This window comes from Pristis pectinata, chromosome 16, assembly GCF_009764475.1.
Source record: "Pristis pectinata isolate sPriPec2 chromosome 16, sPriPec2.1.pri, whole genome shotgun sequence".
NCBI classification, from domain to species: domain Eukaryota; kingdom Metazoa; phylum Chordata; class Chondrichthyes; order Rhinopristiformes; family Pristidae; genus Pristis; species Pristis pectinata.
The window spans coordinates 39,416,177-39,439,495 of NC_067420.1; the positions used below are offsets into that span (position 1 = coordinate 39,416,177).

At 43.9% G+C, this 23,319-nt stretch overlaps 1 protein-coding gene across 1 annotated transcript in view; it reads left to right on the forward strand.

The window, feature by feature from the left end:
* Nucleotides 1-373: 373 nt before the first annotated feature.
* LOC127579069 (deoxynucleoside triphosphate triphosphohydrolase SAMHD1-like) overlaps nucleotides 374-23,319 on the forward strand; it is a 53,028-nt gene continuing 30,082 nt past the window's right edge. Inside the window, exons 1-5 of the mRNA XM_052031705.1 lie at nucleotides 374-614; nucleotides 6,900-6,966; nucleotides 11,236-11,305; nucleotides 13,630-13,790; nucleotides 22,388-22,503. Of these exons, the coding sequence (XP_051887665.1) occupies nucleotides 428-614; nucleotides 6,900-6,966; nucleotides 11,236-11,305; nucleotides 13,630-13,790; nucleotides 22,388-22,503 (601 nt within the window). The 5' untranslated portion in view covers nucleotides 374-427. The remainder of the gene's footprint in view (nucleotides 615-6,899; nucleotides 6,967-11,235; nucleotides 11,306-13,629; nucleotides 13,791-22,387; nucleotides 22,504-23,319) is intronic.

Sequence of the window (23,319 nt, forward strand, 5' to 3'; positions counted from 1 at the left end):
AATTTTTAGGGTGTAATTTAGGAGGAAATAAAGAGAAACCGTTCACACTGATGAGACGGTCGGTGACCAGAGGGCGCACGAAAGAACCGGAGGGTCATTTGATAATGGTTTTCTATGCAGCAAGTTGTAACCTAGGATACGTGGTAGAAACCGATTCACCGACGATTTTCAAAAGGGAATCGTACAAATACTCGAATTGCAAGGATCTGTAGGGTTGTGGAGAAAAAGCAGGAGGTGGGTGAATTTTAAGAAGCAGCAGGATTATAATGAGCATTCAATTCGGTGGAGCGCTTTGCACTGTGATAGGGGAAGAAGTGATGAGGAGGAGGGCGCCAACTCCCGGGACTCGCCAAACCTGTCAATCACGGGCAGTGCGCAGGCGCAGTTAGTCTGTGCAGTCAGTACAGTGGAGGCTTAGAGGAGCAAAATGAACCGGGGCGAGAGCCGCAAGAGGCTGAGGTCCTCGTCCCCTGATACAGAGGGCGCCGACAGTAGGAGCCCCGAGAGGGGGAATTTGTTGTTTAAAAAATCGAATTACCTGGAATGGGACGTGGAGGATGTCTGCAGCTTCCTGCGGATGCAAGGCTTGGAAAAGTTCGAGCAGTTGTTCAGAGGCAAGTATGGGATCAGAAGCGTGCAAACCCTCCCCCTGCTGGGTCTTTGGAAAAAGCTCTACAGTTCACCCCAATCTTTCCCCACAAATGTTACTCCTCAGAACAGTTCAGCCACATGCCAAAGGCACGTAGAGGGCGGCACTTCCTTCGAATACTTCATCCTTTTCCTGTTCTTAGTCCAGCAAATGCACCCAAAGTAGGCATTTGCAAAGCGTGCAGAAACCTTTCCCCCCTATACCGCATGGATCAGTTCATGGTAATTGTCGTTTCCTCATGTGGTCCGCTTCGACATTACTATTAGATGTAATATCAGTAACATATTGAATGCATGCACACTGTGCTTTAATTGTTGACCAAAGCATATTCTTGTCATTATGGTAATGCAGCTTATGGGAACTTTATTGCATTAGCTAATGGATTCCCTGCGCTTTATTTCATTGGCTGTGAATGCTTTGGGATGTCCTGAGATTGTAGGAACGCTTACATAAATGCGTCTTTCTTAGTTGCATTGAGTTGTGTAATTCTGATAGTGGTAGGGGAGAAACCACCGCTGCTGCCGTCGGGCAGGAGGTACAGAAACCTGAAATCGCACACCACCAGGTTCAGGAACAGCTACTTCCCTACAAACATCAGGTACTTGAACTGACCCGCACAACCCTAACCCTTCCTCAGCAACGGAACACTACGGATCACCTCTTGCACTGCCGTGGACTTGTCTTTTTTTTTCACTAACGTCTTGTTTTGCACAGTTTTTTTTCACTTGTAGAATTTGTGTATAATTTATGTTTTGTGTGTTGACTGAACCTATGTGCCTGTAGTGCTGCAAACAAGTTTTTCATTGCATTTGTACCTGACTGTACTTGTGCGCGTGTTAGTAAACTCGATTTGACCCGATTGAACCTCATTTCTGTGCTATAATGGCAGGAAATTCACTGCCTAAGTTCGAGCTGTGCTTTTCTGAACGTTGACTATGTTTTGACTGGGTTTCAGTGGGAGCAGGGAGGGGGACAGTTTTTGGTTTTATAATGCGAGTATGAGAAAATAATTGACATTTGTACGTAGGGCTGCACTATCATAACTAAATGTGCAGACTAGCAATGTAAAGTATTCAAAGGAATATTGGGTATGATGTGAAAACAAATGTATTCTATGCCATTGAATATTAGTCAAGAAAAAATAGAAATAAAGTAAAACAAAACTTGCACAAAATTTGTTAATATATAAGTAATAGGAAACTTACCAAGATTGATGTGCAAAACCTTTGAAAGGTAAAGGTTGCAATTGTATCGTTGAGCAAACACGGTCAATGAAGGAAGTAAGAGGTAAGTCCCGAGTTAATAGGAAATGCAAGAACAAGTGGCTATCCTTTGAAATGGGAGAGCAATTAAACTGCAACAAAAGCATGGGAAAATAATGGTCTTTTTAAAGAAACTTAAGGGCAAAAAACTTTACCAACAGCTGAAGAGAAAGAAAACGTGGGCTCATTAAAGATCAGGCTATTTTACTCAGAGACAGGATGCATGCATTGCTGATTTCTTTAATGCCCTTCCCTTAAAACCCCCAAGAGGATGGTGAGCTGTTTCTTTGAACATCTGCCGTCCTTGCGGTCAGATTTTTGAGTGTGATAACGAAGGAGCAGATGTATATTTCCATTTCAGACCAATTTTTGATTTAGATGGAAACTTGTTCGTCATCCTGTTGCTCTTTTCTATTTAGCTGGCAGAGATTAAGGGGTTCTACAGTGCTGTCAGGCAGCCTCGATGAGCTGCTCTGGGGCATCTAGTATCTGTTTTCACTGGAGGAGGGACGAGTGGGGGAATAAAAGAGCAGAGCTAAAAATAAAACCTAAAAATAAGTTAAGGTACAAATTCTTGTATATATTTTTAAAAATAGACTGCAAAATAACCACAGGGTGCAATGCACTTCACTTTAAAATATTAAAACAGATGGTTGACAAACTAGTGATGCGCTCGACATTACTTTCTAGATCAATCCAGATTGAAGAACTGTACTGCAAGTTTCCCAAGCACCTAAATTACCAAAGGATGATTAATACAAGTTAATCAGCTGAATTCCATGGGTGAGAGGAGAGTGACCACACTTGACATTAAGGCAATATTTGACTGAATGTGATGTTAAGGAGCCCTGGTTAAACTGAAGTCGAATGCGCATCAAGTGCAAAACACTCCAATGATTGAGTTATAGCTTGTTCAAAGGAAGATAACGGTAGTTGTTGGTCAATCGCCCCAGCACCAGGACATCACTAAAGCTGGTGCTCACACCTGTGTCCTAGGCCCAGCCATTTTCAGCTGCTTCATTAGTCAAAGTCAAGTTTATTGTCATATGCAGTAGTACATGTATGCACGGGTGCAATGGAAAACTTGCTTGCAGCAGCATCATAGGCACACAGCATCATATAAGCAGCATTCACAAGAAAAACCTAAATTAAGCAGATATTATACAAGAAAGAACAATTAAAACAGGAAAAAAGTCCATTGTGGAGCCAAGTGGTCCTACCTGCTGGTGTGGGACTTCAGGCTTCTGTACCTCCTGTCCGATGGTAGCTGAGAAAAGATGGCATAGCCCAGGTGGTGGGGATCTTTGATGATGGATGTTGCCGCCTTGAGGCAGCATCTCCTGTAGATACTACTGGTGGTGGGGAGGGATGTGCTTGTGATGGATTGGGCAGAGTCCACTACTCTCTGCAGCTTCTTGCATTCCTGTGCATTTGAATTCCCGTCCCAGCCCGTGGTGCAAATAGTAATGCATTAATGACCTTCCTTCCATTAAAAGGTCACAGCTGCGAGTGGTTGCTGATATAACACAATGTTCAACTTCTGAACAAAAATAGCAGATTTAGACAATATTCAGACATTGGCTGAGATTTGGTAAGTAACATTTGTGCCACAGAAGTGCCAGGCAGTGGTTGAACCCAAGAGAGCCCCTTACCACCCATCCTTAACATTACCCTACCTGTGGCTGTCAGAGGGTATCCTGTGGTGAGTGACCTGCACGTTCTGCCTGGGACTGCGTCAGCTTCCTCAGGGTGCTCTGGTTCCCTCCCACACTCCACAGACGCGCTGGCTGGTAGGTTAATTGGCATCTGTAAATTGCCCTTAGTGTGTAGGTGAGTGGTAAAATCTGGGGCAGTTGATGGCAGTGTGATGAGAGTAAGGACAAGGGATTAATGAAGGATTAGTGTAACGGGTGGTTAATGGTTGGTGTGGACTCAATGGGCCAAAGACCCTGTTTCCCAGCTGTATCTCTCTGCGACTCCGTGACTTCCTGATACCTCAAACTCCATACAAGGCACAAGTCAGGATTACCTGGTTGAGTGCATCTCCAGCTGCTGTCAAGAAGTTCAAAACCATGCAGGACAAAGCAGCCCCCTCGATTGATGCTTCATCCACTACTCTAAGGTGGGAGAACTCCCAGGATTTTGAGGGAAGTATGCGAGGAAGTCTCATGAACTTTCAGTGCTCTGTGGATATGTGGCTGGTGCCAGAACACTGGAGAGCAACAAATGTTACTCCCTTTTCAATAAAGGCAGCGAGGACAAGCCCAGCAAATTCAGGCTGGTCAGTTTAACCCTGGTGTTGGGAAAGCTTTTAAAAACATTGATTGGGGACAGGATTATTAGTCACCTAGAACCATAGAAAACTACAGCACAGAAAGCAGGCCATTTGGCCCTTCTAGTCTGTGCCGAAACATTATTCTGCTAGTCCCATTTACCTGCCCCCAGCCCATACCCCTCCAGACCTCTCTCGTCCATGTATCTATCCAATTTACTCTTAAAAATTAAGAGCGAGCCCGCATTTACCACATCAGATGGCAGCCCATTCCACACTCCCACCACTCTTTGAGCGAAGAAGTTCCCTCTAATGTTCCCCCTAAACCTTTCCCCTTTCACCCTAAAGCCATGTCCTCTCGTACTTACCTCTCCTAATCTAGGTGGAAAGAGCCTACTTGCATTAACTCTGTCTGTGCCCCTTATCATTTTGTAAACCTCTATCATATCTCCCCTCATTCTTCTCCACTCCAAGGAATAAAGTCCTAACATGCTCAATCTTTCCCTGTAACTCAACTCCTGAAGACCCAGCAACATTCTAGTAAGTCTCCTCTGCACTCTTTCAACCTTACTGACATCCTTCTTGTAGTTCGGCGACCAGAACTGCACACAATATTCTAAATTCGGTCTCACCAATGACTTATACAACCTCACCAAAACATTCCAACTCCTATACTCAATACTTTGACTTATAAATGCCAGGATGCCAAAAGCCTTTTTTACAGCCCTGTCTACCTGTGACTCTACTTTCAGGGAATTATGTATCTGAATTCCCAGATCCCTTTGTTCCTCCGCACTCCTCAGTGCCCTACCATTTACTGTGTATGTCCTCCCTTGATTTGTCCTTCCAAAATGCAACATGCAACACCTCACACTTGTCCTTCCAAAATGCAACACCTCACACACACCTCACACCTGGAGGAAAGTGTGGATTCGTTAAGGGCAAGTCGTGTTTAACCAATTTGATAGGATTCTTTTGAAGATGCAACAGAGTTGCTGAGGGTAATACAATCAGTGTAGTGTACGAGGACTTTGAGAAAGCTTTTGATGAGGGTAATCAGCAAAGTTGAAGCAAGCAGCAAAGGAACAATTTTCTCTTTGGAGAGAAGGAGGATGAGAGGAGACTTGATAGAGGTGTACAAGATGATAAGAGGCATAGATTGAGTGGACAGTCGGAGACTTTTTCCCAGGGCGACAATGGCTAACACGAGGGGACGTAATTTTAAGGTGATTGGAGGAAGGTATAAGGGGGATGTCAGGGGTACGTTTTTTTACACAGAGAGTGGTGGGTGCGTGGAATGCGCTGCCTGCAGAGGTTGTGAGGGCAGATACATTAGGGACATTTAAGAGTCTCTTAGATATATGAATGATAGAGAAATGGGGGGGGGGGGGCGATGTGGGAGGGAAGGGTTAGATCGATCTTAGAGCAGGATAAAATGTCGGCACAACATTGTGGGCCAAAGGGCCTGTTCTGTGCTGTTCTATGTTAATGATAGCATGGATAGGAAGTTGATTATCTAACAGGCAACAGAGGGATAGTGATGAGTGGTTGTTTTTTGGACTGGGAGAAAGTGAATAGTTGTGTTCCCCAGGGATCGGTGTTAGAGACCCTGTAATTTGGATCTATATTAATGTTCTAGACTTGGAGACACAAGCCACAAATTCTGAAGTTGTGGCTGATGCAAAGCTTGGCAAGTTTTGTGAACCGTGAACAGGGTAGTGACAAATTGAGCAACTTCTAAGCAGGCTGATAGAAAAGGCAGATGAAGTCTAATGCAGAAGAATGTGAGGTGATGCGTTATGGTAAGAATCAATATATGATAATTGGTATGGGAGCCAAGGGACATGGGGATATGGGTGCACAAATCACTGAATCAGAATCAGGTTTATTATCACTGACTTATTAGTTGTGAAATTTGTTGTTTTGTGGCAGCAGTGTAGTGCAAAGAAATAAAATTACATACAAGGAATAACAAAATAGTGTTCATGGATTCATGGACTTCAGAAATCTGTTGGCAGAGGGGAACAAGCTGTTCCTAAATTGTTGAGTGTGGGTCTTCAGGCTCCTGTACCTCCTCCCTGATGGTAGTAGCGAGAAGAGGGCATGTCCCGGATGGTGAGGGTCCTTAGTGATGGATGCCCTCATCTTGAGGCACCGCCTGTTGAAGATATCCTCAATGGCGGGGAGGGTTGTGCCCGTGATGGAGCTGGCTGAGTCTACAACCCTCTGCAGCCTCTTACGATCCTCCATACCAGGCTGTGATGCAACCAGTCAGAATGCTCTCCACCGTACATCCATAGAAATTTGCAAGAGTCTTTGAATTGAAAAATTGAAAGTGACAGGGCAGGTTGAGAACATGGTGAATAAGTTATACACAATTCCATGGTTAAACAATAGGTCTAAAGAGTATAAAAGTAGGGAAGTCATGCTGAAACTTTATAAAACACTGATCCAAGCTCAGCTGGAGAATTGTGCTCATTTCTGGCCACCAGATGATGTGGAGAAAATGGAGGCATTAGAAAGGGTCCAGAAAAGATCTATAAGAATGGAAGTGGGGATTATAGTCACAAGGATCGATTAGAGAAGCTGGGGTTGTTTTATTTGGAGAAGAGAAGGCCGGGAAGAGACTTGAACGGTCTGTAAAAGGATGAGAGTTCTGTGAGGTTTCTTATTGAATACTACTTTCAATTTTGTTTCCCTGTCTCCCCCTCCCTAGGTGAAAAGTTATCTGGTGCTGCCCTGCCCTATCTGACGGAGCTTGACTTGGAACAGCTGGGTGTGAGGTAAGGACAACACTTGCGCCGTGTACTTTGCGGACCCGAGTTTGAGTCCCGGGGAAGTGAAGTGACGAGAGGAACGTTTCAGAGCAGAGGCAGCAACGGATCTTTCCCTAAAGGGTGGGGCAATGGGAAGAAGGCCAGAATCCTCATCCCTCTGCTCGTCTGCACTGGGTGCAGTTGGCTGGGTGGCACAGGTGCTCCAGGTAGTGCAGCTGTCTCGGGGCTCCAGTGACCCAGGTTTGATTCTGACCTCGCGGTGCTGTCTGCTTGGAGTTTGTGAGTTCTCCCTGTTTCACCCGTGCACCCCAGTTTCCTCCCACGTCCCAAAGACCTGCTGGTTGGTAGGTTAAGTGGCTGCTGTAAATTACTGTTTGGTTAGGTGGCTGGGGAGTTAATGTGATAGAGAATAGGTTCTAGGGGGATTATCAGGGGAATGGGACGGATAGGAATGCTCTGAGAACCAGCAGAAACTAGATGGGCTGAATGGCCTCCTAAACCATATGCAATATGTATGTATATGTTTATTGATCCAGACATTTATCTTCTTACTCTTGTTCCCCTGCCACTGCTGGGTAAAAAGCTGTGTGTCACCATGTGGAGGAACAGAGGGATCTTGGGGTCCGGGTCCATAGATCCCTCAAGGTTGCCGCACAGGTTGATAGGGTTGTTAAGAAGGCGTCTGGTGCGCTGGCCTTCATTAGTCGGGGTATTGAGTTCAAGAGCCACGAGGTGATGTTGCAGCTCTATAGAACTGTGGTTAGACCACATTTGGAGTACTGTGTTCAGTTCTGGTCGCCTCATTATAGGAAGGATGTGGAAGCTTTAGAGAGGGTGCAGAGGAGATTTACCAGGATGTTGCCTGGATTGGAGAGCATGTCTTATGAGGATAGGTTGAGCGAGCTAGGGCTTTTCTCTTAGGAGAGAAGGAGGATGAGAGGTGACTTGATAGAGGTTTACAAGATGATGAGAGGCATAGATCGAGTGGACAGTCAGAGACTTTTTCACAGGGCGACAATGGCTAACACGAGGGGACATAATTTTAAGGTGATTGGAGGAAGGTGTAAGGGGGATGTCAGAGGTAAGTTTTTTTTACACAGAGAGTGGTGGGTGCGTGGAACGCACTGCCGGCAGAGGTTGAGGGCAGATACATTAAGGGACATTTAAGAGACTCTTAGATAGACACATGAATGATAGAAAAATAGGGGGCTACATGGGTGGGAAGGGTTAGGTAGATCTTAGAGCAGGATAAAATGTTGGCACAACATTGTGGGCCGAAGGGCCTGTGCTGTGCTGTAGTGTTCTATGTTCTATGGTTCAGTTGCTTACACCTTTATCTCTAGGACAAAAGGATTCAGGTTCACACTTGACTACATTACCCATAGTAACAAGTGCTTTGTTAGACTACTCCCTTCCTTGTTCTACTGATTGCAGTGGATGTTTAAATTCCTGTGGCATCATGTCAAAAGAAGAAATAATTCTGTTGCCAATGTTTATACTCAATACAAAACTCTTGAGCTGATATGGTATATGGCTAGAATCAGAATCACATTTATTATCACTGACTTAAATGATGTGAACTTTGTTGCTTTGTGGCAGCAGTACAGTACAAAGATATAAAATTAGTATAAATTACAAAAATAAATAAAAAGTGCAAAAAAAAGGAATAATGTGGTAGTGTTCATTCAGAAATCTGATGGTGGAGGGGAAGAAGCTGTTTCTGAATCATTGAGTGTGGGTCTTCAGGCTCCTGTACCTCCTCCCTGATGGTAGTAACGAGAAGAGGGCCTGGTAGGAAAGATTTAGAGGGATTACGGACGAAACGCAGGGGAATGGGACTGGATTAGATGGGCACCTTGGTCAGCACAGATGAGTTGGGCCGAAGGGCCTGCTCCCGTTCTGTATTCCTCCGTGATTCTTTGATCCTCCCAGTTCTGCTAATGTGCCTGGTGATGTAGGTTTCACACGTGAGAACATTGACACAGTCTGTGTCTGACCACTGCCTGCATCAGCAGTGATCCCCACAACTGCCCCATGCCCACCCCCTTGTGTCTCTTTCTGTTTCATTCACCAAAACGTTGACACTCACTGTCGTAGATCACTGCATGACGAAGAAATGTTTCTGCTCTCGGACTGTTAATTTTCTGTCTGTTCTGCAGTCACAGAGATCATCGTCCTGTCTTTCTGCTCTGTTCCATTCCTGCATGTGTTTCATCTGGAAGCACTGCCTGTATTTTACAAATATTTCTTCTCATTTGGAATTCATCAGGGTAATTTGTAGTATTTGCTGCATTGGCTGATTAATTGAACTCATTATGTGCTTTGACCTGTTTGTTATTAGTGTTTACCTAAAACTTAAATGATCAGAAACTGCCTGTGAAAGGATTTTTATCCTCAAAGTGTCACTTTTTAAAAAGAAACTGGGTTCTTTCTTGTAAATATAATGCATAATTTATAGAGTCGTACAGCATGGAAACAGGCTATTCGGCCCAACTGGTCCAAGCCGACCAAGATGCCCCATCCAAGCTAGTCCCGTTTGCCAGCGTTTGACCCATAACCTAAACCTTTCCAATCCATGTACCTGTCCAAGTGTGTGTTAAAACTTGTTATTGCATCTTCCTCAACCACTTCCTCTGGCAGCTGATTCCACATAGATACCACCCTCTGTGTAAACAAAAAAGTTGCCCTCCAGTTCCTCATAAATCTTTCCTCTCTCACCTTAAACCTTTGTTTAGTTTATGTTTTTCTTGTGAATGTTGTGTCTTTGACACAATGTGCCTGTGATGCTGCTGCAAGTAAGCTTTTCATTGCACATGTACTTGTGCATATGACAATAAACTCGACTTTTGACTTTGGGAATGGTAAGACCCTCCAAGAACCCATTCCCAACTTCCATCTGAGGGGTGTGAGGTGCATCATAACACACAATGCAAGATGCTCAAGGGGCTTTGAAGGAATGAAGCCCTGAAACAGGCCCTTTGGCCTACCATGTTCATGCTAGCCATCAAGTACCTGTCTATTACTAATCCCTTTTACCAGTATTTGGTCCTTGGTGATTCAAATGTTCATCCAGATACTTTTTAAATCTTCTGAGAGTTCTTTCCTCCACTACCTCATGAGATTCTGATCACCTGGGTGTTTTAAAAAAAAAAGTTCCTCAAATCCCTTCTAAATCTCTTATCCCTTGCCCTTCATGTGTGCCCTCAAGCTTTTGTTATGCCTGGTATGCCTCCTATTATCTTCACTATTTCTCTACCTCATTAGTTTTGCATACCCTATTAGGTTCCCCCTCAGCCTCCTCCACTCCAAAGAAAATAAACCCAGCCCACCCCATCTCTCCTCATAACCGGAATGCTCCCATCCCAGGCAACATCCTGGTGAACCTTCTCTGCAACGTCTCCAGTGCAATTACTTCCTTTCTGTCATGTGGCAACAAGAACAGTACATAATACTCAAGCTGTGTGCTCAGTCAGCACATTGAGTACAGGAGCTGGGAAGTTACGTTGCAGTTATATAAGATGTTGGTGAGGCCGCACTTGGAGTACCGTGTACAGTTTTGCTCACCCTGTTATAGGAAAGATGTTAAACTGGAAAGAGTGCAGAAAAGATTTACCAGGATGTCGCCTGGATTTGGGGGCCTGAGTTAAAAGGAGAGGTTGTGTAAACTAGGACTTTATCTCCCAGAACGTAGGAGATTGAGGGGTGACCTGATAGAGGTGTATAAGATCATGAGGGGCATAGACAGGGTGAAAGCACAAAGTCTTTTTTCCCAGGGAGGGGGTGCTAAAAACAAGAGGGCACAGGTTTAAGATCAGAGGCGAGAGATTTAAAAGGGACATCAGGGGCAGCTTCTTCACGCAAAGAGTGGTGTGTATTTGGAACGAGCTGCTAGAAATAGTGGTTGAGGTGGACACATTAGCAACATTTAAAAGCCATCTCGATAAGTGCGTGGATAAGGAGAGGTTTAGAGGGCTGTGGGCCAAACGCGGGCAGGTGCGATTAGCTCGCTGGGCAACACAGTCAGTATGGACAAGTTGGCCGAAGTTGACTCTGTGTGGTGACCAGAACTGTACACATACTCCAGCTGTAATGTTGTTGGTTTAATGCATTCAATGTGTTTTGATTCCCTGACCTCTGTTAGTTGCTAGAGCAGTACATAAATAGGTGGGAGTTAATGGTGTATTGGACACTGTGTGGACATATTTAGCTGTGTTTCAGAGTTCCCTCATTACCAGGGAGATGACTGTTACAGTTGCTGTTTTATTTTCCGTTTAGCACACTGGGAGATCGATTAAAACTGATCAACTGTATTGATGCCCTCTGGCAGAGCCCTATCGATGCAAAGGTAAGACAATACCTCTGGCAGGGGAACTGAAATATCACTGGGCTTCCATTGACTATCACTCAGGCTCAGTCACAGGAGTGTTGCAGGTTTGAAGTGGGTTGGAAGTTGGTTGAAGTTGATGGGGGTCTGGGGGTGAATGAGGGGCCAGTAAGCTGCATTATCCAGTGAGGTTAGAACTCTCAGCAAAGGCTGGACTCCAGAGAGGGGATGCTACTGCACAAGCAAGTTTTTCATTGTACCTGTACCTCACCGTACGTGTGCACATGACAATAAACTTGATTTGGACTTGGGCAGGTGACCTAGTGGAAGCCTTTGTAAATGAAGTGATTTGCTGGAGAAGATACTTCCTTGTGGAAGATTCAGAAGCATAGATAGAAGGTAGTCACTAATGAGAAACGCAGTGATTAGAATGTGGGACATTCTCTCCCCAAGCCCCTGGAAGCTGTGAGATGAATCATGTGGTTTTATTCAATGGGAAGTCCCTAAACACAAGTGGGAGGAAAAATGTAGAAAAAAATATGCAAGTAGTTGACTAGGTCCTGCACTTGTTTACTGTTAGTCCTGAAACAGGGTCTTGACCTGAAACGTTGACAAGACAAGACAAGATATCTTTATTAGTCACATGTACATCGAAACACACAGTGAAATGCATCTTTTGCGTAGAGTGTTCTGGGGGAAGCCCGCAAGTGTCGCCACACTTCCGGCACCAACACAGCATGCCCACAACTTCCAAATCTGTACGTCTTTGGAATGTGGGAGGAAACCGGAGCACCAGGAGGAAACCCACGCAGACACGGGGAGAACGTACAAACCCCTTACAGACAGCGGCGGGAATTGAACCCGAGTCTCTGGCGCTGTAATAGCGTTACCCTAACCGCTACACTACCGTGCCTGCCCTTAGGAATAGTAAAGGGAAAAAATAACTGGTGGAAGTTGTCTATAGCCCATCAAATAATAACATTACAGTGGCACAGGTAATAAACCAAGAAATAGATATAGCAGAGGATGTAGAGAGTCTACAGAGAGATATACATAGGTTAAGTGAGTGGGCAAGGGTTTGGCAGATGGAGCACAATGTTGGTAAATGCGAGGTCATCCACTTTGGAAGGAAAAATAGAAGATCAGATTATTACTTAAATGGTGAAAGATTGCAGCATGCTGTTGTGCAGAGGGACTCAGGAGTGCTTGCGCATGAATCGCAAAAGGTTGGTTTGCAGGCGCAACAGGTTATCAGAGAGGCAAATGGAATGTTGGCCTTCATTGCCAGAGGATAGAACTTAAGAGCAGGGAGGTCAGGCTGCAACTCTGCAGGTACTGGTGAGGCTGCAGCTACTGCGTGCAGTTCTTGTCTCCTTACTTGAGGAAAGATATACTGGCTTTGGAGGCGGTGCAGAGGAGGTTCACCAAGTTGATTCTGGAGATGGGGGGGGGGGGGTTGGTCTATGAGGAGAGATTGAGTTGCCTGTGACTTGTACTCACTGGAATTCAGAAGAATGAGAGGGGATCCTACAAAATTATTAAAAGGATAAGATAGAGGCAGGAAGATTGTTTCCACTGGTAGGTGAGACAAGAACTAGGGACATAGCCTCCAGATTCGGGGAATAGATTTAGGACGGAGATGAGGAGGAACTGCTTTTCCTAGAGAGTAGTGAATCTGTGGAATTCTCTGCCCAGGGAAGCAGTAGAGGCTACTTCATTAAATATATCTAAGACACAGATAGATTTTTGCGTAGTAGGGAAATTAAGGGTTATGAGGAAAAAGCAGGTAGGTGGATCTGAGTCCACGGCCACCAGGGTCATTCTCTCTTCTCCCCTCTCCCATCAGGCAGAATATACAGGAGTCTGAGGGCACACACCACCAGGCTTAAGGATGGCTTCTATCCCACTTCCCCTTTCCCCCCACAGATGCTGCCTGACCTGCTGATTTCATCCAGCTATTTGTTTTATGCACCATATTCCAAAATCTGAAGTCTCTTGTGTCTCTGTAGACTCTAATCTGTCAGGTTCTCTTGAGGAAATGTGAGCCCCAATAATTTTACAATAAAAATGGAAGAAAACAGCAAAGACTGGAAGTACTCAGCAGGTCAGGGTGCGTCTTGGAAAGGGAGAGGGTTAACGTTACCTCATGGAAACTGGATGCTCATCTCTGTGGATGTTGCCTGGACTGCTCGGAGTTTCCAGCATTCCCTGTTCCATTGCAGGCTTGCAGGCTTGCAGCCTCTGCCATATTTCATTGGCACAGTTTGTTGGGGGCAGGTTCTGTCCGTGACCATTCTTGCAGTGGTGCCTTGTGATGTGAGCAGAGACCTTTCAATTCCTTGCAGGTGTTCAACGACCCGATCCACGGCCACATCGAGATGCACCCGCTGCTTGTCCGCATCATAGACACCCCGCAGTTCCAGCGTCTCCGCTTCATTAAGCAGCTCGGTGGGACGTACTTTGTGTATCCTGGGGCTTCCCACAACAGATTTGAGCACTCCATCGGGTAAGGACTTGGGGAGGAGTTCTGGAAGTAAAGTTTAGAAGCAGACTGTGGTGAGTTGATGTTACGGACTCAGTGAAAGTCCCTTTAAGATAGAGAGTGTGTGTGTATGTGTGTGTGGGGCGTGCTTACGTCAATAGAAGATAAAGGACGTAATGACGTTGTTGAAGAAGAAGAAGAAGGAGAGAGAGAGGAGATGGAGAGAGACACCAGCCTGCTTGTTTCTCTATCGATGGATGAGAAACATAACTGTGTTTGCCACTGAAATCCATGTATGGAAGTTTGGAAGTAATCCGGTGGAGTTCACTTTGTTGCTGACCTGTAGAAGGAACCAGGTATTTGTGTGTGGACGACCACGGTTCGGATGCTTTTCGGGGTGAGGAAGTCACTACCGAGTAAACACTGAAGTGTCGTTTGGGTTCCATCGTGGAACATTTGGATTTCGTATGTACTCTCTCTATGTTTCTCTACATCTACGTCTTATCTCAGACAACGGTGGTTGTTGAAGAAGCCCTTGCTCATGTTTCACCTTATGGCTTGTGGAACTGAACTTTAAGAACAATTCCTGACTTGGAGTTTGGGACTTTGTCACACACACACACGAAGAGTTTAGTTTTGGGGTTAACGTTCAAGGTTTAACATTTTTGAATTCTAACATACTAACATTTTACTTTTATTTTACGTATTATCATAAGTAGTGATTAATAAAATAGTTTTTAACAGTAAATCATGCTCAGTGTGTTTCTTTTGTTGCTGGTTTGTGACAAAATTGGGGGCTCGTCCGGGATAGTTCCCAAGGTTAACGAGATTCGTCCGGGATCCAATCCAAAGATTTTTGAGGGAGGTCTGATAAGTTCTTTTTAATTGGCTTGTGTGTGTAGAAACCAGCAGCAATGGATATTAAGGCACTTTTGGAGTCACCAACCCAAAAGGGATTGGAGGTGGCGAAAAAGGATGATTTGATAAAGATTGCTACAAGGTTAAACCTTACAGAAGTAAAGCAGTCTATGAGAAAGGCAGATATTCAGAGACTGATAGCTGGCCATTATGTGGAAAAGAAGGTGTTTGAGAAGGAAGTGTTAAAACAGTTTCCTGGCAGTGAAATAGCAATTTCTGAGGCACAGGTGCAGCTGGCAAAGATAGAGGCTGAACGAGAACAAAAGAGATTAGAGGCCGAACAAGAGGAAAAGAGATTAGAGGCCGAACAAAAGAAATTAGAGACTGAACAAGAGATAACTCGGACGAAGTTAGAGGCTGAACGGGAACGGGAACTAATTCGGTTAAAGTTTGAGGCAGAGGAGAAGGAAAAAACAGAGGCAGCATGAGTTACAAATGAAGCGTAGGAGTTCGGAATCTGATTCTGATGATGGTTTTTCAGCCAGCAGGGAGGTTCGATTAGTCCCTCCTTTTGAAGAAGATCAGGTTGATCAGTATTTCCAACATTTTGAAAAGGTTGCTGTGAGTTCAAACTTGCCAAGGAAAGGATGGGCTCTTATGGTACAGAGTGTGATTAAAGGTAAAGCTCAAAAAGCTTATTCTGCTTTGTCTGTTGAGGATGCAGCTGATTATACCAGGTAAAACAAGCTATTTTGAAGGCCTATGAATTGGTCCCTGAGGCTTATAGACAAAAATTCAGAGACTTGAGGAAATCTGCAGATCAGACTTATATGGAATTTGCCAATGGAAAGAGAATATGTTTTGAACGATGGTGCCTGGCTAAAAATGTAGATGGGGATTTTGATAAATTGAAAGAATTGATACTGGTGGAAGACTTTAAAAGATGTGTTCCAGCTGAATTAACAATATATTTAAATGAAAAGGCAGTGGAAACTTTACAAGAAACTGCTAGGTTGGCAGATGATTATGCTTTAACCCATAAATCCAAATGGGGACAACCTAAAACCTTTCAAAAGAGTTACAAAGACAATCCAGGTAAACCGGAGATTAAATTGGGAGGTAATCAAAAAGGAAAGGATGAAAAGAAGCCAGGGCTGGAGAAACCTGTTGAGCGTACTTGTTATTACTGTAGGAAACCTGGCCACGTGATATCTAATTGTGCCCTTTTGAAGAAAAAGAAGGAAGCTGGGCCCAATGCTTGCTTTCAGGCAATTAAAAATCAAAAAGGTTTAGGAGATGCTGTTAAAGACCAGTCCTTGCAAGAGGGAAAAGCGGAAAAGTTGGAGGAGGTGAGAAAAGAATTCCGTTCGTATGTATCAGAGGGTTTTGTTTCACTGAATGATGAGTCACCCCAGGTGCCAGTGAAAATTCTTAGAGATACTGGGGCTAGTCAATCTCTCTTGCTGGACAGTGTTTTAAATTTTGGTGAAGAAAGTGACACTGGTGAAGTAAATCTAGTACGAGGCGTTACAGGTGAGACCATGTCTGTCCCTTTTCACAGGGTGATTTTAAAGTCAAAGTTCGTAGAAGGACCAGTCGAGATAGGGATAAGACCTAGTTTGCCAGTGAAAGGAGTTTCTTTGTTATTGGGAAATGACCTTGCAGATGGAGAAATTGTTCCTGTGGTACGGTTAACGACCAAACCAAGGATTGATGAGTCTGAGGATGATCTAGATGTTTACCCATCATGTGCGGTGACTCGAGCTAGAGCTAAGAGAATTAGCCAAGACAGACAGTCCTGGTGCAGTCTGATGTGGTTCCTTGTGACAGTCCTAAACAGGAAGAAAATTATGATGCCTTATCTGAGACTTTTCTGTCTTCACTGGAGGATCAACATCCTTATAGTGAGCCTGAATTTAAAGATTTGTCTTTGTCGAGGAAGGATTTTATGGTGGAACAGACAAAGGACCCTGAAGTTGACAGAATTGAAAGAAAAAGCACTCTCATGTGAGGAGATTGGAAAAAGTGCCAATTGGATACTATGTCAAAAATGGAGTGTTAATGAGGAAATGGAGACCTCCTCATGTTTCTGTTACTGAGGAATGGGAAGTTATTCATCAGGTTGTTGTTCCAAAAGTTTATAGGGATGAGATTTTAAACCTGGCCCACAGTATGCCTTTGGGTGGTCATTTTGGTGTGAATAAAACTGTTCGGGAAGATCTTGAAACAATTCTATTGGCCTGGTTTGAGAAAAGATGTGGTGATGTTTTGTCGAACCTGCCACACATGTCAGATGGTAGGTAAACCAAATCAAAAACCCCCTGTGGCTCCTTTGAAACAATTCCTGCTTTTGGTGAACCCTTTTCGAAGGTGATTGTGGACTGTGTTGGCCCCTTACCAAAGTATAAGACTGGAAATCAGTATTTGTTAACCATCATGTGTGCCACTTCTAGATTTCCAGAGGCAATACCCCTTAGAAATATTAAGGCCAAGACGGTGTCAAAGGCTCTTGTAAAATTTTTTACCTTGTTTGGTTTGCCAAAAGAAATCCAATCTGATCAAGGTAGTAATTTTATGTCAAAAATTTTTCAACAAATAGTCTATGAGCTGGGAGCAAAGCAGATTGTATCATCTGCATATCACCCAGAATCTCAAGGAGCTCTGGAGAGATTTCATTCTACTCTCAAAAATATGCTGAAGACTTATTGCTTTCTTGACTTATTGGATACCGAAGGTATCCATTTACTTTTGTTTGCCGTTAGAGAATCGATCCAGGAGTCAATAGGATTTAGTCCGTTTGAGCTTGTATTTGGACATCGGGTGAGAGGACCTTTGGAGTTGTTGAGAGAGCAATGGGTTAATGAGGAAGTGCACTTGAGTCTGTTGGACTATGTCCAAAAATTTAAAACTCGGTTTGGAGAGAGTCTGCCAGCTAGCGAGAGAGAATCTGAAAACAAGCCAGATAAGAATGAAGACATATTTTGATAGACGTGCTCGGCCTAGGACATTCGCAGTGGGGCAAAAGGTGTTGGTATTTTTCCCTAGCCAAAATAATCCCTTGCAATCTCGTTTTCTGGACCCTATGTTATTGAATCTCGAGTGACTGATCTAACATATATAATCAAAACACCAGATAGACACAAGAAAACACAACTCTGTCATGTAAACATGCTAAAACCTTATTATGAGAGGGATTCAGTTGTGGCCTTGGTGGATGGTGTAAAGGTTGTTTCTAGAATGCCTGATGTTGATGTTGAGGAAGGCCAATTTAGACCAAATATTGTTCCATCGAAACTAAAAAACCCAAAATATCCTGGAGAACCTTGAAACGAAGTTGGACCATTTACAAGTTTCACAAAAACATCAAATGAGAGAATTAATTTTAAAATTTAAAAATCTGTTTCCAGATGTTCCAAACAGAACATCGATAATTACCCATGATGTTGATGTTGGGGATGCAAAACCAATCAAACAACACCCATATCGAATGAATGTGGAAAAAAGTAAACTTGTTGATCAGGAAATAAAATACATGTTGGAAAAGTGATATTATTAGACATTCTACTTCAAATTGGAGTTCGCCCTGTGTTATTGTGCCTAAACCTGATGGAACTGTTAGATTTTGCACAGATTACAGGAAAGTGAATGCTGTAACAAAGTCAGAATGCTTACCCTATTCCTAGGGTGGATGATTGCATAGACAGAGTGGGAAAGGCAAAATTTCTTACAAAGATTGACCTATTAAAAGGGTACTGTGTGTTCCATTAACAGATAGAGGAAGGGATATTTCAGCCTTTGTAACCCCTTCTGGATTGTATGAATACAATGTTTTGCCATTTGGAATGAAAAATGCTCCGGCAAACATTTCAAAGAATGATTAATTCAGTGATTCATGGGTTAAAACATACAGATGCCTACATTGACGACTTAGTGACTGGGAATGATACTTGGGAAGATCACATCTCTGTGTTAGAAAGGTTGTTTGAAAGACTTTCCAAGGCTAACCTTACAGTTAACTTGGCTAAAAGTGAATTTGGCCATGCCACTGTGACGTATCTTGGTTATGTTGTAGGTCAAGGCAAGCAAAGCTCCTGTTCAGGGCAAAAGTTCAAGCAATATCTGAGTTCCCTATTCCCACAGGTACGAGGACTGTTAGAAGATTTTTGGGAATGGTTGGATATTACCGAAAATTTTGTAAAAAGTTTTGCTGATATTGCTCTTCCCCTAACTAATCTTCTGAAGAAGGGAGTAAAGTTTGTTTGGACAGATTCTTGTCAAGAAGCATTTGAGAAGCTGAAAGCCATTTATGCTACCATCCTGTGCTCAGAACACCTGACTTTGAAAAGCCATTTTCATTAGCAGTAGATGCCAGTGATGAAGCTGCAGGGGCTGTGTTGTTGCAGAAGGGTGACCTTGATGATATTGACCATCCTGTAGCTTACTTTTCAAAGAAATTTAATGAGCATCAAAAGAATTATTCCACCATAGAGAAAGAATTACTGTCGCTTGTTTTAGCCTTGCAACATTTCAGTGTATATGTTTGCACCGCTCAGAAACCATTGACTGTATATACAGATCATAACCCATTGGCGTTTCTGAGCCAAGTCAAAAACAAGAACAGAAGGCTGTTAAACTGGAGTTTAATTTTGCAAGAGTTTGATCTCATGATAACTCACATTAAAGGCAAAGATAATGTGATTGCTGATTGTCTTTCCCGATGTTAAATGGGAAACTTGTATCTATACTAATCTGATAGTCTGTAGTTGTGTAGCATGATAATCATTCACATTACTAACTGTATGCGCGGTTAAATTTTTCTTGGGAAAAATTTTTTTTTAGGTGGGAGGTGTTACGGACTCAGTGAAAGTCCCTTTAAGATAGAGAGTGTGTGTGTATGTGTGTGTGGGGCGTGCTTACGTCAATAGAAGATAAAGGACGTAATGACGTTGTTGAAGAAGAAGAAGAAGGAGAGAGAGAGAGAGAAGGGAGAGAGACACCAGCCTGCTTGTTTTCTCTATCGATGGATGAGAAACAATAACTGTGTTTGCCACTGAAATCCATGTATGGAAGTTGGAAGTAATCCGGTGGAGTTCACTTTGTTGCTGACCTGTAGAAGGAACAGGTATTTGTGTGTGGACGACCACGGTTCGGATGCTTTTCGGGGTGAGGAAGTCACTACCGAGTAAACACTGGAGTGTCGTTTGGGGTCCATCGTGGAACATTTGGATTTCGTATGTACTCTCTCTATGTTTTTCTACATCTTATCTTCAGACAACGGTGGTTGTTGAAGAAGCCCTTGCTCATGTTTCACCTTATGGCTTGCGGAACTGAACTTCAAGAACCATTCCGGAACTGGGAGTTTTGGACTTTGTCACACACACACACGAAGAGTTTAGTTTTGGGGTTAACGTTCGAGGTTTAACATTTTTGAATTCTAACATACTAACATTTTTACTTTTATTTTACGTATTAGCATAAGTAGTGATTAATAAAATAGTTTTTAACAGTAAATCATGCTCAGTGTGTTTCTTTTGTTGCTGGTTCGTGACAGTTGATCAGAATCCACCATGTGAGTCTTCCTCCAAGGTGAAGCCCATCTCCCCACAGTTGAGGGGGGTGACTCCAGCCCCTATACTTGTTAGGAATACAATGGGTCTTCTGGGCTGTGGGAGCTTTGCAACCAAGTCACAGCTCAGTGTCTTGTTGTTGCTGAGGGCTAGGGTACACCGAGGGCAAGTTCACTGCTCCCACCTCCCACTACCCCTCGCTAAACACTCTAGTTTCTGTGAAATAGTCTAACAGAACTCTGAGCAAATGCAGCATGAGCCCCTCCTCTGTTCCTTGGTGTTATCAGCCCTGTGTTTGTTCTAATTTGTAAAGAGCCTGATGTTGACTGTGTGTGAAAGTGCATTGTCTGAGTGCCAGTCTGTGACCCGGTCTGACTGGAGTGGGACAGAGACCCACAGGGCAGTGTGGAGCAGACCGGTGAGTGGACAAAGTGCAGAGCTGAGATCAGAACGGAGGAGGCTAGGCTCTGAACCCAGCTCTATGTCGACACAAGTGTTTATGAAGTTCCCCTTTTCAATGGACCTCTATCCCGGAGAGAGTTGGATAAGATAAGATATCTTTATTAGTCACATGTACATCGAAACACACAGTGAAATGTATCTTTTGCATAGAGTGTTCTGGGGGCAGCCCGCAACTGTCACCACACTCCTGGCGCCAACATAGCGTGCCCACAACTTCCTAACCTGTACGTCTTTGGAATGTGGGAGGAAACCGGAGCACCCGGAGGAAACCCACGCAGACACGGGGAAGGCCCTTGCGGTCTGAGTTGTAGCACAATTTTCCCTTTTGTCCTTTGATTGTATTAATCATTGGGTTAAATTTGCATTCACATCAGACCAATTAACTAGTCACATCCTCTCTACTGAGTTGATGTGTGATGGCTCTTTGTTACAACTGGCTGCTTGAAATTGCAGTGACTGAGTGTTCCCTTTGGTGCTCAAACCCTGACCTAGGCTCAACTATTTCCAGTATCACATCACCCTGTGACCTGGCATAGCCTTGTCTTAATATAAAATTCTCATCTTCCTTTGCTAATCTCTCCACAGCCTCCGCCTCCCTATTCTGAAACCTCACTGAGCCTTTGGCTCTCCAAGAACCTGTTTTTATTCCTCCAATTCTAGATTCCAGGATCGTTGAGTTTTCATCAGCTTCAAAATAAAAGACTTTCCTTCAGTTGCTGAGACACCAAGTCGAGGAATTTCCTCCCTAAACCTCGCAGGTTCCCTTTCTTCAGTCTAAAGCCACTCTGTAAAAAAAAACTACCCACTGTGTACCAAATTTTGTCTGATCATCTCACCACATAAAAGGCAGAATTTACAGTCGTTGCACTCTTTTGGTGAGACATATGTATTTGATTCTGCAAGTCATTTCCAGTGTCTTGGGCATCCAGCATAATGGATTTGTTTAGACATAATGCATTGCTAAGCCATATATTTGTCTGTGGGGATATTTCTTGTTACGTGGTTGGGTTGCACAAGTTCAGTTAATGGCTCATGGAGGTTGCAATCACAGGTTCGTTTCTAGATGGATGGAACCCTGTGGTGTCAACTTGTTCTGGTGGTGAAGGTTGAGGGTTCAGTTCCCACTAGTGACTGGCACACTGGAATGCTCTCCATAAAGCTGGCGGAAGCTGATGCCATGAATTTTGAGACTGAGTTGGGCAGACACTTCTTTTGTTGTGTTCTCAGCCCCATTGGCAAGGCCAGCATTTATGGTTTATCCCAAATTTGCCCTCGGGTAGGTAGTGGTGACCCTCTTCTTGAGTTGGTGCATTTCTTCCATTACACAATGCTACTAAGAAGGGAGTTCCGGGATTCGAACCCAGTGATGATGAAGGAGCAATGACATGTTTCCCAGTTGGCAAGGTGTGTGAGGGGGAGCTGCAGGTGCTACTGTTTCCAGCTTCCTGCGGCCCTTGTCCTCCTCCATGGTAGAGGTGATGGGTTAGGGAGTTTCTGTCAGAGTAACCTGGACAAGTGGACTGTAGCTGGTGGATCTCAAAAGTGCTGGTATTTAAGATAGCGTCATTGCTTTGCATGTGAAGAATTTGGTGTCGATAAACTTTCACCGTCTATGACTGAGCAACAATGTTCACTTGGATCAAATGTGGGTATTTAGGGTAATCAGTGCTTGAAGGCAGTTGATGAATAAGGGTTTGTGTTACTTAATTCAGTTGTTGTCTCTTTGCCCTGCAGTGTGGCACATCTGGCAGGACAACTGGTGAAAGCTCTGTCCAGCCGGCAACCAGAACTTCGGATTAACCATCGGGACATCCTGTGTGTTCAGATCGCCGGACTCTGCCACGATCTAGGTGAGGGAGCAGCTCTGTAGGGGCTGAACTGCTTCATGGGTGAAGGCACCACACGGGCAATGTAGGGGTTGGTGTGGCAGCATCCTCCCTGTTATATTTTTATAAAGTGTGAGTTATTCATTGACTTTGGAGCTTGGGCTCGAAGCAAGCAGGAATGTAAGTTTTCTACCCACAGGGGTTGGTGTTTGATGGCATCACCCACGGAATGGTAGGTTTTACATTGTGGGGAGTTCTAGGTTTATTGCCCAGTCCCAGTCATGGCACAGGAAGAGGTCATTTGGCCTATTGTGTTAAGGCAAGCCAATGAAGAAATGTTCAGCCTATTCTTACCTTGCCAGCTCACCTGTAGATTCTGAGATATTCAAGCAAAGGTAATTAAGTAAAGAAGGATGGTGATTGGAGGCTTCAGAGTTCCTGGGCAAAATCCATCCAGGTTCCTGATTACAGTGTCTGATTCAGGAAAGAAAACATGTCAAGTGAGGTAGGATTGGACAAAGGCATGACACTGTTCATTGTCAAATATCCTGATGACACTGGCTGGAAGGACTCGCACTTGAAGATGATGCACTTGGGTGAAGTGTTGTAGATATGGCAGTACCCACAGAGAAGTGGAGGAATTAGTGCCTTTGGGAGCAGGGCAGTTGATTCAGACTGCTATTTGTTCCTTTTAAGTGTGAGAATGTGGTTATAACCTTCAAAGTAGTTTAATTTTCCACATTTCTTTGGCTTTGTGGAGAATTGGGAAACACTGACTCGTAGGATAGCCCTGGCTAGTCATGAGACAGTAACTGGTTGTGTACTGGTACACATTCCAAG